This window comes from Sphaerodactylus townsendi, linkage group LG17, assembly GCF_021028975.2.
Source record: "Sphaerodactylus townsendi isolate TG3544 linkage group LG17, MPM_Stown_v2.3, whole genome shotgun sequence".
Lineage (NCBI taxonomy): Eukaryota > Metazoa > Chordata > Lepidosauria > Squamata > Sphaerodactylidae > Sphaerodactylus > Sphaerodactylus townsendi.
The window spans coordinates 3,176,494-3,189,989 of NC_059441.1; the positions used below are offsets into that span (position 1 = coordinate 3,176,494).

At 47.1% G+C, this 13,496-nt stretch overlaps 1 protein-coding gene across 1 annotated transcript in view; it reads right to left on the minus strand.

Annotated features, from left to right (window-relative positions):
• Positions 1-13,496, minus strand: part of DENND4A (DENN domain containing 4A) — a 61,261-nt gene that overhangs the window by 18,326 nt on the left and 29,439 nt on the right. The window contains 9 exon segments of the mRNA XM_048482082.1: positions 1,172-1,266; positions 2,508-2,718; positions 5,890-6,986; positions 8,011-8,160; positions 8,543-8,659; positions 10,404-10,548; positions 12,543-12,675; positions 12,746-12,838; positions 12,840-12,994. Coding sequence (XP_048338039.1) covers positions 1,172-1,266; positions 2,508-2,718; positions 5,890-6,986; positions 8,011-8,160; positions 8,543-8,659; positions 10,404-10,548; positions 12,543-12,675; positions 12,746-12,838; positions 12,840-12,994 — 2,196 coding nt within the window.

Sequence of the window (13,496 nt, forward strand, 5' to 3'; positions counted from 1 at the left end):
GAGGCCCACCTCCACCACTTCAGCCAGGGTTTCAAATGGACTGCCAGGCAGATACTACACCAGCAAGAGCCCCCTAACCTACCCCCTGGGACAATGCAGAAGGACACGACAACCACAGCCCGACACTTGTTTGCACCGGGCATCTGTGTAAGGCAGGGGTCTGCAACCTGCGGCTCTCCAGATGTTCATGGACTACAAATCCCACCAGCCCCTGCCAGCATGGCCAAATCTACCAAACTACAAACCAGTTAGATCCAAGGTGTACACAGATAAGAACATAAGAACAAGCCAGCTGGATCAGACCAGAGTCCATCTAGTCCAGCTCTCTGCTACTCGCAGTGGCCCACCAGGTGCCTTTGGGAGCTCACATGCAGGAGGTGAAAGCAAGGGCCTTCTGCGGCTGTTGCTCCCGATCACCTGGACTGTTAAGGCATTGGCAATCTCAGATCAAGGAGGATCAAGATTGGTAGCCATAGATCGACTTCTCCTCCATCAATCTGTCCAAGCCCCTTTTAAAGCTATCCAGGTGAGTGGCCATCACCACCTCCTGTGGCAGCACATTCCAAACACCAATCACACGTTGCGTGAAGAAGGGTTTCCTTTTATTAGTCCTAATTCTTCCCCCCAGCATTTTCAGCAAGCCAGCCCGTTTAGTGTGTCCTCTTCCATTTCTTCCCCCCAAAGCGGCCTGCTTTAAACCCTGGAGATTAGTCCTCTGATCCTGACCTCTCTGCACTTTTAATATATTCCTGCACAGGTCTCCCAGAACCCAGCAGATGTGGTTAGGGAAACATCCCTGCCCCTAAAAATGAATTACTTGCCTCAGCGGAAGGAAAAGCAGCTGTGTGGATTCTGCTGCGCTCTGAAACCAACAAATTAGCGGCCAAATTAATCTATTTATAGGGCTGAGAAATGAATTTATGATGGATTTGCCGACACTTCCCTTCTAATGGTCTATCAGCAGGAACGGATGATTGTTCCCTGGAATGGTAATGATCGCCTCCTTAGGAACAATTAGCAAGGATTCTTCCATTAGTATTAGGAAATTAGATTATTAGCCAAGTGTTTATTTAGATGTATGACGGGGTCCTAAAGCAACCCCTTGGAAAGGCAAGAAAGCTGCCCTTTTTTGTGCCAGTTTTCCTCATTCCGAGAAAGAGGGACTCCTCACCTCCATGGCGTAGTTCTGGAAGACGCTTGTGCTGCTCGTGCTGCACGACGACCACAGGTCTGATTTGTCGGGCAAAAGGAACTTCGAAAGAGAGCCTGGAAGACAGAAGGATGCTTTTATTTATTTTCAGACTTGTATCCCGCCCTTCCCGATAGGGCTCAGGGCGGCAAACACCAATATAAAAACAATTAAAACAATACAACCAAACCGATGTGAACAACAACACCCCGTATAAGGCTTTAAACAGCAAAACAGTAAAAGGTGGAGATAAAACCCATAATCAGGGGCCTGCAACCTGCGGCTCTCCAGATGTTCATGGACTACAATTCCCATCAGCCCCTGCCAGCATTCTGACTAAGTATTCTGACTATGGAGGGAGTCCAACCAACTAGTGCAGATCCAGCCTATTCTGGACGGAGAGCCTTAAGAGAAAGTTGAGAGTTGTTTTCAACCCCAGGTCAAAACTGACACGTGCAGTTATTAGCCCTTACAGATTGGCAGACTACCTTTTGAAGTATAACAGCATCCAAGGTGGGCTTTCCACTGACAAACCACACAGGGAGTGGGGCAGGAGAAGAGTTCCTCCTCTTTCCTCTTGCGTGGCCCTGATGCGTGGCCCTGATGCTGCCAGCATTTTCAGGATTCAGGGTGCACTCAAAGGTCACTGGGAGTGTCCTTGCTTTGACCCAGAAAGGATCTGCTCACTGAAAGGGGGGCTGAACAGCTGCTGGAGCCATATGGAATTCCACCTTCTCTTCTTACTTTGCCTAGCAGCAAACATTTTTTCATCTCTCTGAAAAGCAGTGAAGTCCACCCATTTCTCCTCCTCCTTGATGCTTAACTACCTAAACCACATTGGAATGGGGGGGACAACAGTCTGAAACCTCCAAAGGGGAGGGGGGAACTGAACGCTACATGAGCAGTGGGATCAGCCATTGTGATAGTAAGACTCCGCCTCTCCAACAAGGTTGTTACTAACTAGACTAGAGCATGTGGAAGAATGTTATTTTGGCGTTTAAATGATACCAAGCAAATCTGAGCCAAGCAAATCTGAGGCTGATTCCACATGGGCCAAAAACAGCAGTGTGAAAATGGTGTGAAAATGGTGTAAAAGGATTTAAAACTGTGTAAAAGGGTTTATACTGTTTTCACACCACTGTTTTTGGCCCATGCAGAGAGAGAGAGAGAGAGAGAGAGAGAGAGGGAGAGAGAGAGGGAGAGAGAGAGAGGAGAGGGGAGAGAGGGGAGAGAGGAGAGAGAGAGAGAGAGAGAGAGAGAGAGAGAGAGAGAGAGAGAGAGAGAGAGAGAGAGAATATATGTCAGAAACCCCTCTTACCATGCAAGAATCGGTTCGACGAGCCGTTATGGGAAGCTGAGCTTTCAAGACTTGCCCTACTTAGGCCGATACCCTTCAACACAGAGGAGACGTTTTCTTGAGGGGACGAAGCGCTTTCAGAATCATTGCAGCCGTCTTCATCGGTCAGAGAGGTAGATTCTGAATCAAGGGCCCCAAGGGATGAAACGCTTGCTCGGTCTGAGTTTTGATCCTGAAAACAAGAACAGTTTGCCGTTTTCTTGGCTTCAAAAGGAACGTCATTTGGAAGAAATGCTATCTTCCAGGCTTAGTCACAAGCCTCAGGCATTACTGAAGAACTAAACTGGCTCTCCTCAAAGCAGTGAAGGGGGCATATGAAACTAATAAGCTAATTAGCAGGATTCAGGCCTTTCTATAACATTCAGGCCTCTTAGCATAACTGGGATGGAGCCAGGATTGTCTGTCCAGCTTCCAACCTCCAACAGAATACTTCCTGAAACAAAGACACTCGCTTTGCAGAGATAGTATTTGCTTGGAGTTACTGATTCAATCAGATGTGGATAAACAAACTGATTTGCAGAAGGGTACTTTGTACTTGCTCAGAGGCATTCTGATCTTTTAGGAGGTTGCAGTAACATATTCTTAATCAAATAATAAAATGTAAAGCATTAATCTTTATTAATCTTCAATCTAGAGGCTAGCTTTGATTTATGCATTACTAATGTAACATTTATTTCATATAAAACCTTACATTTTTGTATTAGTGCTGAGACTGCCTAAAGCACCCTCTCCTTGTACTTTCCAGATGTTACAATAAACCTATAAAAGATAACTTTCTCTGTGTCCTGAATCGTCTATTTTGGGGTTCCAGCGGAACGGACCTTTAAGATAACAGAATTTCTCCTACAGCAGCATACTTTGAACACTAAAATGTTACTTTTATTAATTACAAAGGGAAGCCCTTCGGCAGCCATCACAGAGGAGATCACTGCTTAAGGTGGCCATGGTGGCAGGGGCTGATGGGAATTGTAGTCCATTAACATCTGGAGAGCCGCAGGTTGCAGACTCCTGGCTTAAGGGAATAAAACCTCCATGCCAAAGAATTCCAGAAGAACATCAAACTCCTAGATTAGGGACTCCCCAGATTAAGAAGTACTTAAGAAGTGGCGTAGGAGGTTAAGAGCTCGTGTATCTAATCTGGAGGAACCGGGTTTGATTCCCAGCTCTGCCGCCTGAGCTGTGATATCTGGGGAATTCAGATTAGCCTGTACACTCCCACACATGCCAGCTGGGTGACCTTGGGCTAGTCACAGCTTCTCAGAGCTCTCTCAGCCCCACCTACCTCACAGGGTGTTTGTTGTGAGGGGGGAAGGGCAAGAAGATTGTAAGACCCTTTGAGTCTCCTGCAGGAGAGAAAGGGGGGATATAAATCCAAACTCCTCCTCCTCCTCCTCCTCCTCCTCCTCCTCCTCCTCCTCATACCCAGCCTTTCTCTTCTGAAAGGAGTCGAGAAGCAACTTACAAACTCCTTCCCTTCCTCTATTCACAACAGACCTTCATTCATTCATTCATTCATTCATTCATGTATTTATTTATTGAGTATACACAGCCTCATACTGGTGTCTCTAGGTGGCTTACACAGGTTAAAAACAATGAAAAACAATAAAATATACAACTAAAACAACAATAAAAAGAGCATTAAAATAACCTCCATCCTTTAGACTAGCAGCTGTCCAGAGAGTTTTGGAAGACTAGTCAAATGCCTGGGCAAAGAGGAAGGTTTTTGCCATGCAACTAAACCCATAGAGGCAAGTGTGGGCTGAGAGAATTCTGAGAGAACTTTGACTAGCCCAAGGTCACCCAGCAGGCTTCACGTGTAGGAGCAGAGAAACATATCCAGTCCACTGTTCATGTGGAGGAGCGGTGAATCAAACCCAGTTCACCAGATCAGAGTCCACCTGCTCTTAACAACTATAAATTTCTGGGCGTCATGATTAAAGAGGACCTGACCTGGGGCGTACAGACTGCCGCAGTGGTTAAGAAGGCCCAGCAAAGACTGTACTATCTGAGACTTTTAAGGAAACAACAACTGGATGGAAAACTCCTGGTGTCCTTTTACCGCTGTGCTATAGAGAGTGTCTTAACCTACTGCATCTGTGTATGGTTCTCCAGTTGCACAGTGGCAGATAGGAAGGCGCTCCAAAGAGTGATCACTACTGCACAGAGGATTATCGGCTGCCCTCTCCCCTCCTTGGAAGATCTCTATAATTCCTGAAGCCTAAAAAAAGCCCAAAATATTCTGAGAGACCCGTCTCATCCAGCACACTCTCTTTTTGAACTGTTACCATCCGGCAGACGAGACAGGTCTATCAAAACTAGGACAAAGAGGCTTAGAGACAGCTTCTACTCTAGAGCTGTGGCTATGCTAAACTCTGCGGCTTCATGTTGACGTGTTTGGGGCTGTGTAGGGATGGGTGGAGGAAGGGGAAAGTGAGGATGGGGTATGAGTCTGAAATTGTGTGCATCGAGCAATGCTGCTGTAAATTTCGTTGTGCGTGCACAATGACAATAAAATGCTTATGCTTATGCTATAAAGGCACCATTCCCAGTTATATCATCATTAATGTCATCAAGCAAATATGATGATTAAGCTATTGTCACCATATAATGACAGAATGCCATCAAGTCACAACTGACGCATGGTGACCCCAGGACCACGGGGTTTTCAAGGAAGGAGATGAGCAGAGGTGGTTTGCCACTGCTTTCCTCTGCATAGCAGCCAGTCTTCTTGGTGGTCTCCCATCCAAGTACTAACCATCGTTTATCGTGCTTAGCTTCCAAACTCTGATAAGATCGGGCTCTGTGTGTGCCATCAACTCACAGCTTTGCTATGGAGACCTGTAGGGTTTTCAAGGCAAGGTGGTTTGCCATTACCTTATCTGCATGGACTGAGAGAATTTTGACAGAACTGCAATTGGCCCCAGGTCATCCAGCAGGCTCCATGTGGAGGAGCTGGGAATCGAACCCGGTTCTCCAGATTAGAGTCTACTGCTCTTAACTGATACGCCACACTGGCGCTCTAAGATTGCACCAGTCATGGCTAGTCACGCTGCTATTGCCACTGTGATACATCACAATCCTGAGTGATGATACAGATTTCAAAAGATCATCCCTTCCCCACCACAGCTGGCATGCAAGGGAGGGGAGGGAGGGGGCCCGGCATCTGGACCTGGCCCACCTACACTAGCAAAGAGAGGGGGAGGGGAGGCAGGGATGGCATGCAAGGGAGGGGAGTTGTTTTAAACTGCAAGTAAACCACACAGGATTCAATAAAGGACAAATCTTGCTGAACCATTCTGCCTTCTGTCACATCAACGCCATCCCAAGTGCTGCTAAAGCTCACCTTTGACGATCCTGCATATGTCGCAAACTTGGAGTACCACCGACTGGCCTTCTCCGCCACCCCTTTCCCCGCAGAAAACATGCTGTTCCTTAGAACGTCAAAAGTAGGAGTCAGCAGCGTATCCAAATTGAACGAGGTGGGAGAAGCAAGCGCAGCCGTGCTGGCCGCGTCCTCAGATTGTCCCCTCGCTAGACTGTTTGGAGAAAACGTCGGAGAGGACCAAAGCCTGTTTCGAACTCTTTCTTCCTTTTTAACCTGGTAGCTTTTGGATTTGGGAAGGCTCACAGGCCTGGGGGAGTTCGGAGGGAGGCTTGACCTCCGGCCAGACTTTGTCAGAGTTGGACTGATTTTGTGGGCGTTCTTGTCATCGTAGGCTTTTTGCAAGTCTATGCTCGGCGAGCGGCTCGTCAAGGGACTGCTCATATTGTTCATATACATTTCTATTTCTTCGGCTAGGTCTCGCCTGGTGGAGGGGGTTGAGACATTTTTCTCATCGGCATCCTCCACACCCTCTGGCTGCGGTTTCGTCTCAGCCGCCAGCAAGGAGAGCGGATCGAATCCAGTTTCAACGTCTGTTTTCTCGGCAGGCTTGACTGGGAAGCTGATTGCTCGCCGAATGCTCCTGGGCCTTCTGTTCGGCAGCTTAACGGTTTTTGTCAAGACAAGCTCATCGTCCAGGTCTTCTAAATCAAATATAACCGGAGACTCAATTTTGTCTGTGAAACTGTCCTCAAAGGGCACGTCCTCGTCGCTGGATTCCTTGTCCACGCCTCCTTTCTTACTGGGACCCGAGGAAGATGGCCTGATGTTGAGCGTTTTCGGCCTGATTCTCTTCTCAAACACTTTAGAAAAGATTTTGGCATCCGTGCCGAGTTTTCGGACAACTTCGCCAGGACTTGTTTCTTGGTTGATTCGGTTTTTCATGAGTTCTAATAGGACGTCTCCGCTCAGATGGCGATTCCTGTTTCTCCAAACCGTCCGTCTGTTGTCTGTTTTAGCTGGGCTCAAGGGCCTGTTTCTCAAGTGTTCTGCTTTAGAAACTCTCGTTTTGTTGGTATCCTCAAAACAAGTTGAGAACAGCAATCCGGCAGCGCTTTCTGGCAGAAGAAAAAGCACACACACAGACCCCAAGAACAGATTACTTAACTCACCAAGTGAAGAAGCCACCAAATGTTATTAGGAAACAAGTTTTTTCAATCAAGGAACCTTTACTGGCATAGTAATAATACAGTGTTGTGTACAGAAGGATGCGAAAACAACTGAATGGAATGCGCAAACAACTGAAGAAGGAAAGAAAAAACTGACCGAAGATAATGGATATAAATTTAAAAAATATAAAATGAATTTTATACATTAAAAGGAAGAGGAAAAAAAGGGGAAGGGAGGTACTGTTCAAATTTTACTCCTGGAGCTCTGGATTACTTTTTGATCAACAGGGATGATAAATATTTGGTTCTGGGCATGGCGTAAAGGGGGCAGTGGAGTAGGAGTCTGTGGAGTCTACACAATCCCCTTTGCATGTATACTAAATAAGTTAATAGACTAAATAAGTTAATAGACTAAATAAGTTAATAGACTGGGCCCTTATTTTACCCCATTCCTTCGAAAAAACAGTCTACTGTATGAAGAAGAAGAAGAAGAAGAAGAAGAAGAAGAAGAAGAAGAAGAGGAGGAGGAGGAGGAGGAGGAGTAGGAGGAGTTTGGGTTTATATCCCCTCTTTCTCTCCTGTAGGAGACTCAAAGGGGCTTACAATCTCCTTGCCATTCCCCCCTCACAACAAACACCCTGTGAGGTAGGTGGGGCTGAGAGAGCTCCGAGAAGCTGTGACTAGCCCATGAGAGCTCCGAGAAGCTGTGACAGCCATGAATGGGATGGGTGTTTTGCGGGACAAATTCATAGCAAGCCAAGTTTGCAAGACCAGATCAATAATCCCTCCTTGGGATCCATGTCCAACAGAATGGAATGCGCAGACAAGATACGGGAATCGGATCTGTGGAGCCACGATGTGGCCACGACTGTGGGCCACAGTCCACCAGAGTCCAAGGTGCATAAGTGAAATAAAAGTTGAAGCTATCACCCCATAAGAATTAAGGATTTTAATGGCACCTCTGTGTCATTACCTGTGTCAACATCTCCTGCTATATCCACAGCTTTGCCAATTGTGCTATTGACGCGAACGATTCTCGATGCACGCTTAATGTTGTTGGAATGCTGGTAGTTTAACGCAGGAAGGCAATCTCCACTTCCCTTTCCGCTCTCTACTTCGGACACTGTACAAACAGCAGAAAAGCATTATGTCAGTTGTTGAAAACTTTTGTTCACTGTAGATCATTTCCCCACAGAGCACAGGATGCAAGAGATGTGTAATCAGATCGCTTGACCTTTTAATTTTCATTTAAACGCAGCGGCAGAGCATTCAAACTGGGATCAGAGAAGTGGGGCTAGAAGTGGCTTATGCAATAATTTTCCTAATCAAAATTGTCCCTGAAGCTGCGATTATTTTTGCAACGGATGAAGGGTTCACAGCAGCTTCTGAATGAGTGATTGGGACAATCTGCAGCGCTGGCTGGGTGGAAATCAAAAAACAAACCCATTTGGGACATCAAGCATCAGAATCCTCAAATGTGTTAGCTATTAGCGTTAGAAACGTACGCGAGCTCGAGTCACTCTCTTTCTTTTCTTCCTTGGCTCCTCCGTTTTTCTGAGAAGTTCCTTTCTGATGCTTGACCACTTCCTTGGACAGCCTGTACAGGAGATCTGAATGCTCCCCTGTCGCAAGGTAAAAACAACCAGAATACAATTACTTTCCATTAAGACAACCAGAATATAATTTACTTTTAGAAGAAAGTAAAGAACAGTATACCAAGGGGAACAAGAAGGAGGGACGAAACAGCTAAGAAAGAAGTTTTTGCATGGAGACTGTCCAAACGTTCTGAAATACAGCACACTCAGGGCTCCCCTCCCCATAAGAGCAGCCCATATATTTTACAATGATTTTGAGAAATGGCCGCCTGGGCTAGCACAAGAACAGCCTCTGTTTACCTGGACTGGGCATCAGCAGAGAATTTCTTTAAAAGACACAGCTGCCCTCAGTAGGACCAGACCCACTGTAACCCTCACTGTCCAAAGGGGTAGCGCATGCTACATTAAACTTATTTAGACTAATTTATCAGAGGTAAAATTAGCAAAAGAAGGGCTGTGGTGACACCCCACCATAGAGATCCCCACAACAGCGCTTTCTGGCGAGACTAGAGACATTTCCTATCTGATTCCCTTTTACTGATTTCAGGAGTTTGTTTTTATTTTATTTTAGAAAAAAGAAGAGTTTGGATTTGTATTCCCTCTTTCTCTCCTGTAGGGATATTCGAAGGGGCTTACAAACTCCTTTCCCTTCCTCCCTCACAACAAACACCCTGTATTGTCGAAGGCTTTCACGGCCGGAATCACTTGGGTGCTGTGTGGTTTCCGGGCTGTATGGCCGTGTTCTAGCAGCATTCTGAAGATCCTCTGAAGATGCCAGCCACAGATGCAGGCGAAACGTCAGGAGAGAATGCTGCTAGAGTGCTGACCATACACGCCATGATGGCCGACACCAACACAGCTCTTAAACCTATTGACCCTGTGGGGTGGAAGGACTGAGAGAGCTCTTGAAGAACTGTGACTAGAGCCAAAGTCACCCAGCGTTGGCGTGTATTGGAGCACCTAAGCATGAATCCAGTTCCCCAGATAAGCCTCCACAGCTCAGGTGGCAAAGTGTGGAATCAAACCCGGTTCTCCAGATTAGAGTGCACCTGCTCTTAACCACTACGCCATGCTTGGATTTAATATCTCGCTCTTTCTTGACCTAGCAGCTAGACTCAGAGCAGCTAACAAAACCTAACAATACACTGTATCAACAATCAACAAGGTTAAAATAATAACAACAATAAAACATTAAAATTCCGCTTCCAGATGATGTTGATTCTTTAAAACTATTTAGGAGTGCCAATAGGATATCCTTGTTACAATCAAACTGATACCCTCCAGCAGCAGTGGCATAGTGGTTAAGAGCAGGTGTACTCTAATCTGGAGGAACTGGGTTTGATTCCCCAGGTTTGATTCCCCACCTGAGCTGTGGAGGCTTATCTGGGGAATTCAGATTAGCCTGTGCACTCCCACACACACCAGCTGGGTGACCTTGGGCGAGTCACAGCTTCTCGGAGCTCTCTCAGCCCCACCCACCTCACAGGGTGTTTGTTGTGATGGGGGGAAGGGAAAGGTGTTTGTAAGCCCCGAAGAACTGTGACTAGCCCACCCAGCTGGCATGTGTTGGAGTACACAGGCTAATCTGAATTCCCCAGATAGCCTCCCACAACACTTGGCAGAGCGGGGAATCAAACCCGGTTCCTCCAGATTAGAGTACACCTGCACTTAACCACTACGCCACTGCTGCTCCAAGTAAGTCAAACTGGTGTTTCTAGCTACTCGGTACAAAAACACAGTCTCAAAACCAAGAGGGACATGAATACTCTACCAGAGAGGCCTTTGTGGATGCCATTTGTAGGTTGCTTCCTTAGCACTCTTTTGAACTGTGCTATTCCCAAGACCACGTTCCTTATCTTTGTCCACAAGAAGTAGCCGCTTCGATTGCTTGAAGGCCAGGTGCTTTCCAAAACTGCCTGTTCAACGAGCAATGGTACATGGGAAAGACGGTCACCACAGCTTGCATGAAAACAAAAGATTATTGCCAGGACACAGGAATTAGCTCTGACAAAGGTCCCTCATGGCTGCATGAGACTTCGAAAGTAGGGTTCCCTGGGCCAGATGTCTATCCTCACACTCAGCAGATGTTATTTATTTATTTGATCTGTACTCCGCCCCTTCCCAACAAATTGGATTCAGGGCAGCTTCCGAAACATACAACACAACAATAAAACCAACGAAGATAAATACATTCAAGACCCGTAGATAAAATCTAAAAACGTTAAGCCCCAGTTACTAAGCACAACTGTGCCAAAACACAATAAAGGGGCCCAATCATAAAGAAGGGTTTATAAAATTCATAAAAACAGGGACTATTGCCATAATAATAAATAGAGGAAGAGAAAAAAAGAGGGGAGGGGAAGGGAGAGGGAGGCCAGCCAGATGGAAATCGTCTCTGCCATCAAACCTAAGTCTATTGTCGAAGGCTTTCACGGCCGGAATCACTTGGGTGCTGTGTGGTTTCCGGGCTGTATGGCCGTGTTCTAGCAGCATTCTCTCCTGATGTTTCGCCTGCATCAGTGGCTGGCATCTTCAAAGGATCCTCTGAAGATGCCAGCCACAGATGCAGGCGAAACGTCAGGAGAGATTGCTGCTAGAACATGGCCATGCCAAGTCCAGCTCCCCCTTTGCAGCACCCAAACCTAAGTCTGGTGGAACAACTCAGACTTGCAGGCCCTGTGGAATTGCATCAGATCCCACAGGGCCAGAGAAGTAGTAGACGGAGGCGGCGGCAGTGGCAAAGCTGCAAAAGGCATGCACCACTGGTGTCACATGGGGGTGGAAAACTGTCCCCAGGTCCCCTTCCCCAGGGGTGGGGTGAGGGTGGATCGGGGTGGGGCCGGCTGGGGGGGGGGGGGCGCAGGGGCGGCGTCGCGGGCGGAGTGGGTACTTGGGGAGCGTTCCTCTCCCACTGTCCCTGGGAGGAGGAAGAGGAGTTTCGATTTATACCCTGCCTTTCTCTCCTGTAAAGGGTCTCAAAGCAGATTTCCCCTCCTCTGCCTGCAACAGGCATCTTGTGAGGCCGGTGAGACTGAGAGAGTTTGGAGAGAACTGTGACTGGTCCATGTGGTCATGCAGCAGGCTTCACGTGCGAGAGTGGGAAAACAAATCCAGCCCCCCAGATAGGAGCTGCCACTCATATGGAGGAGTGGGGAATCCAAAAACAGTTTTATCATCTGCATCAACCACACATGTGAATTAGGTTTTTATCAGCAATGCCACACTGGTTCTGAAATAGTTTAAAAGAAGAAGAGTTGGATTTATAACTCCCCCTTTCTCTCCTTGCAGTGAGAGACTCGAAGGCTTAAAACTCCTTTCCTTCCCCTACTGCATAAACACCCTGGCGAAGTAGGTGGAGCTGAGAGAGAGCTCCAGAAGCAACTGTGACTAGCTAAGCATCACCCAGCTGGTGTGTGTTGACACAAACGGTAATACCCTGAATCCCCCCAGATAAGCTTCCACGGCTCGAGTGACGGAAGAGCCGGGAATCAAGCCCAGTTCCTCCAAGTGGAGAATACCTACGTCTTAAACCACTTTCGCCACTGCTGCTGTTCAAGGTGAAGGAAAAGAGATTCCAAACATCAGGAAAACTTCCCTACGACAGCAAAGGACTTGTTTGACAATGGGAAGAGCACTACCTCAGTTGGTGGAGTCTCCTTCTTTGGAGGTTTTGAAACAGAGGTTGGATGGCCCAACTGTCAGGAGTGCTTTGATTATGTGTTCCTGCACTGCAGGGGGTTGGACTTGATGGCCCTTGGGGTCTCTTCCAACTCTATGATTCTATGATTCTGCTTCTCTGAGATCAAAACCGAAGGCTTTCTAACAATTACCCACACTGTATTTCATATGCTGTTCACTAAGCATACCAGCCCAGATCACACAGCTCCTTACCCTCAGAACCAGTAGTTACCTTGTTATAGTATCCATACGTAATGGCGCTTTGGAGTCAGCAGCGACTTTTCATTTCTCAAAGGATCCTCTGCGTTAAAGCACCCGGTTAGCCATATTGTCCACAGAGCTACATTAACACCCGATAGCATCACCTGAAGAGGGGAGAAAAATGACACCAGGCTTAGCAGTGGTTCCGCGGAGGAGGAGGCTTACACACGGTACCGAAAAGGCACCAACACCCAGCGATCCTTAGCAGTCTTACCTCAATCAGGATCGATCTTTTTGGCGTGCATTTTTTCTCAACGCATTAAGTCAGGCAGTCCTCAGAGCTCTCACTTTGGAATGGCACACCTTGACGTACGCAGGAAGGCAGATAAACCACAGGCCGTAGCAGTGGCGTAGCAGGCACCTGGACCACATCTGAGGAATGGAGGAGTACCTCTTGGCGATCTTATGGGCTGACTTGATTTCCTGCACCGAGGCAATGAAATGAATACACTTTAGAGCAGTGATGGCGAACCTTTTTGAGACCGAGTGCCCAAACTGCAACCCAAAACCCACTTATTTATCATAAAGTTAACCGCAGCCATTTAACACGAATACTGAGGTTTACTTTAGAAAAAGCGGTTTGCTCGAGGCATCGCGTTACTTTCGGGGAGTAAGCTTGTGGTGGTAGTCGGTGGCTTTGCTTTTAGGCAACGTGCAACTCTTTGAACAGGTGTATCCGACCTAGGAGGATTTACTCAGAAGCAAGCCCTATTGCCAGCAACCCGAGCTTACTCCCAGGTAAGGATAAGTGCTTTAATTCTTTACATGAAAATCCAGTCAGGGTTTAGCCTTCTTAACAGGGTTACCTACACTGCTTCCCCATAACTAGGTCTTAGGCTTAATACTAATAATCAAGCCCAGCGGCCCAGGCCAACCCTAGATGTAATGTGGCAGAACTCTGTTTGCATTACACCGATTACCATGG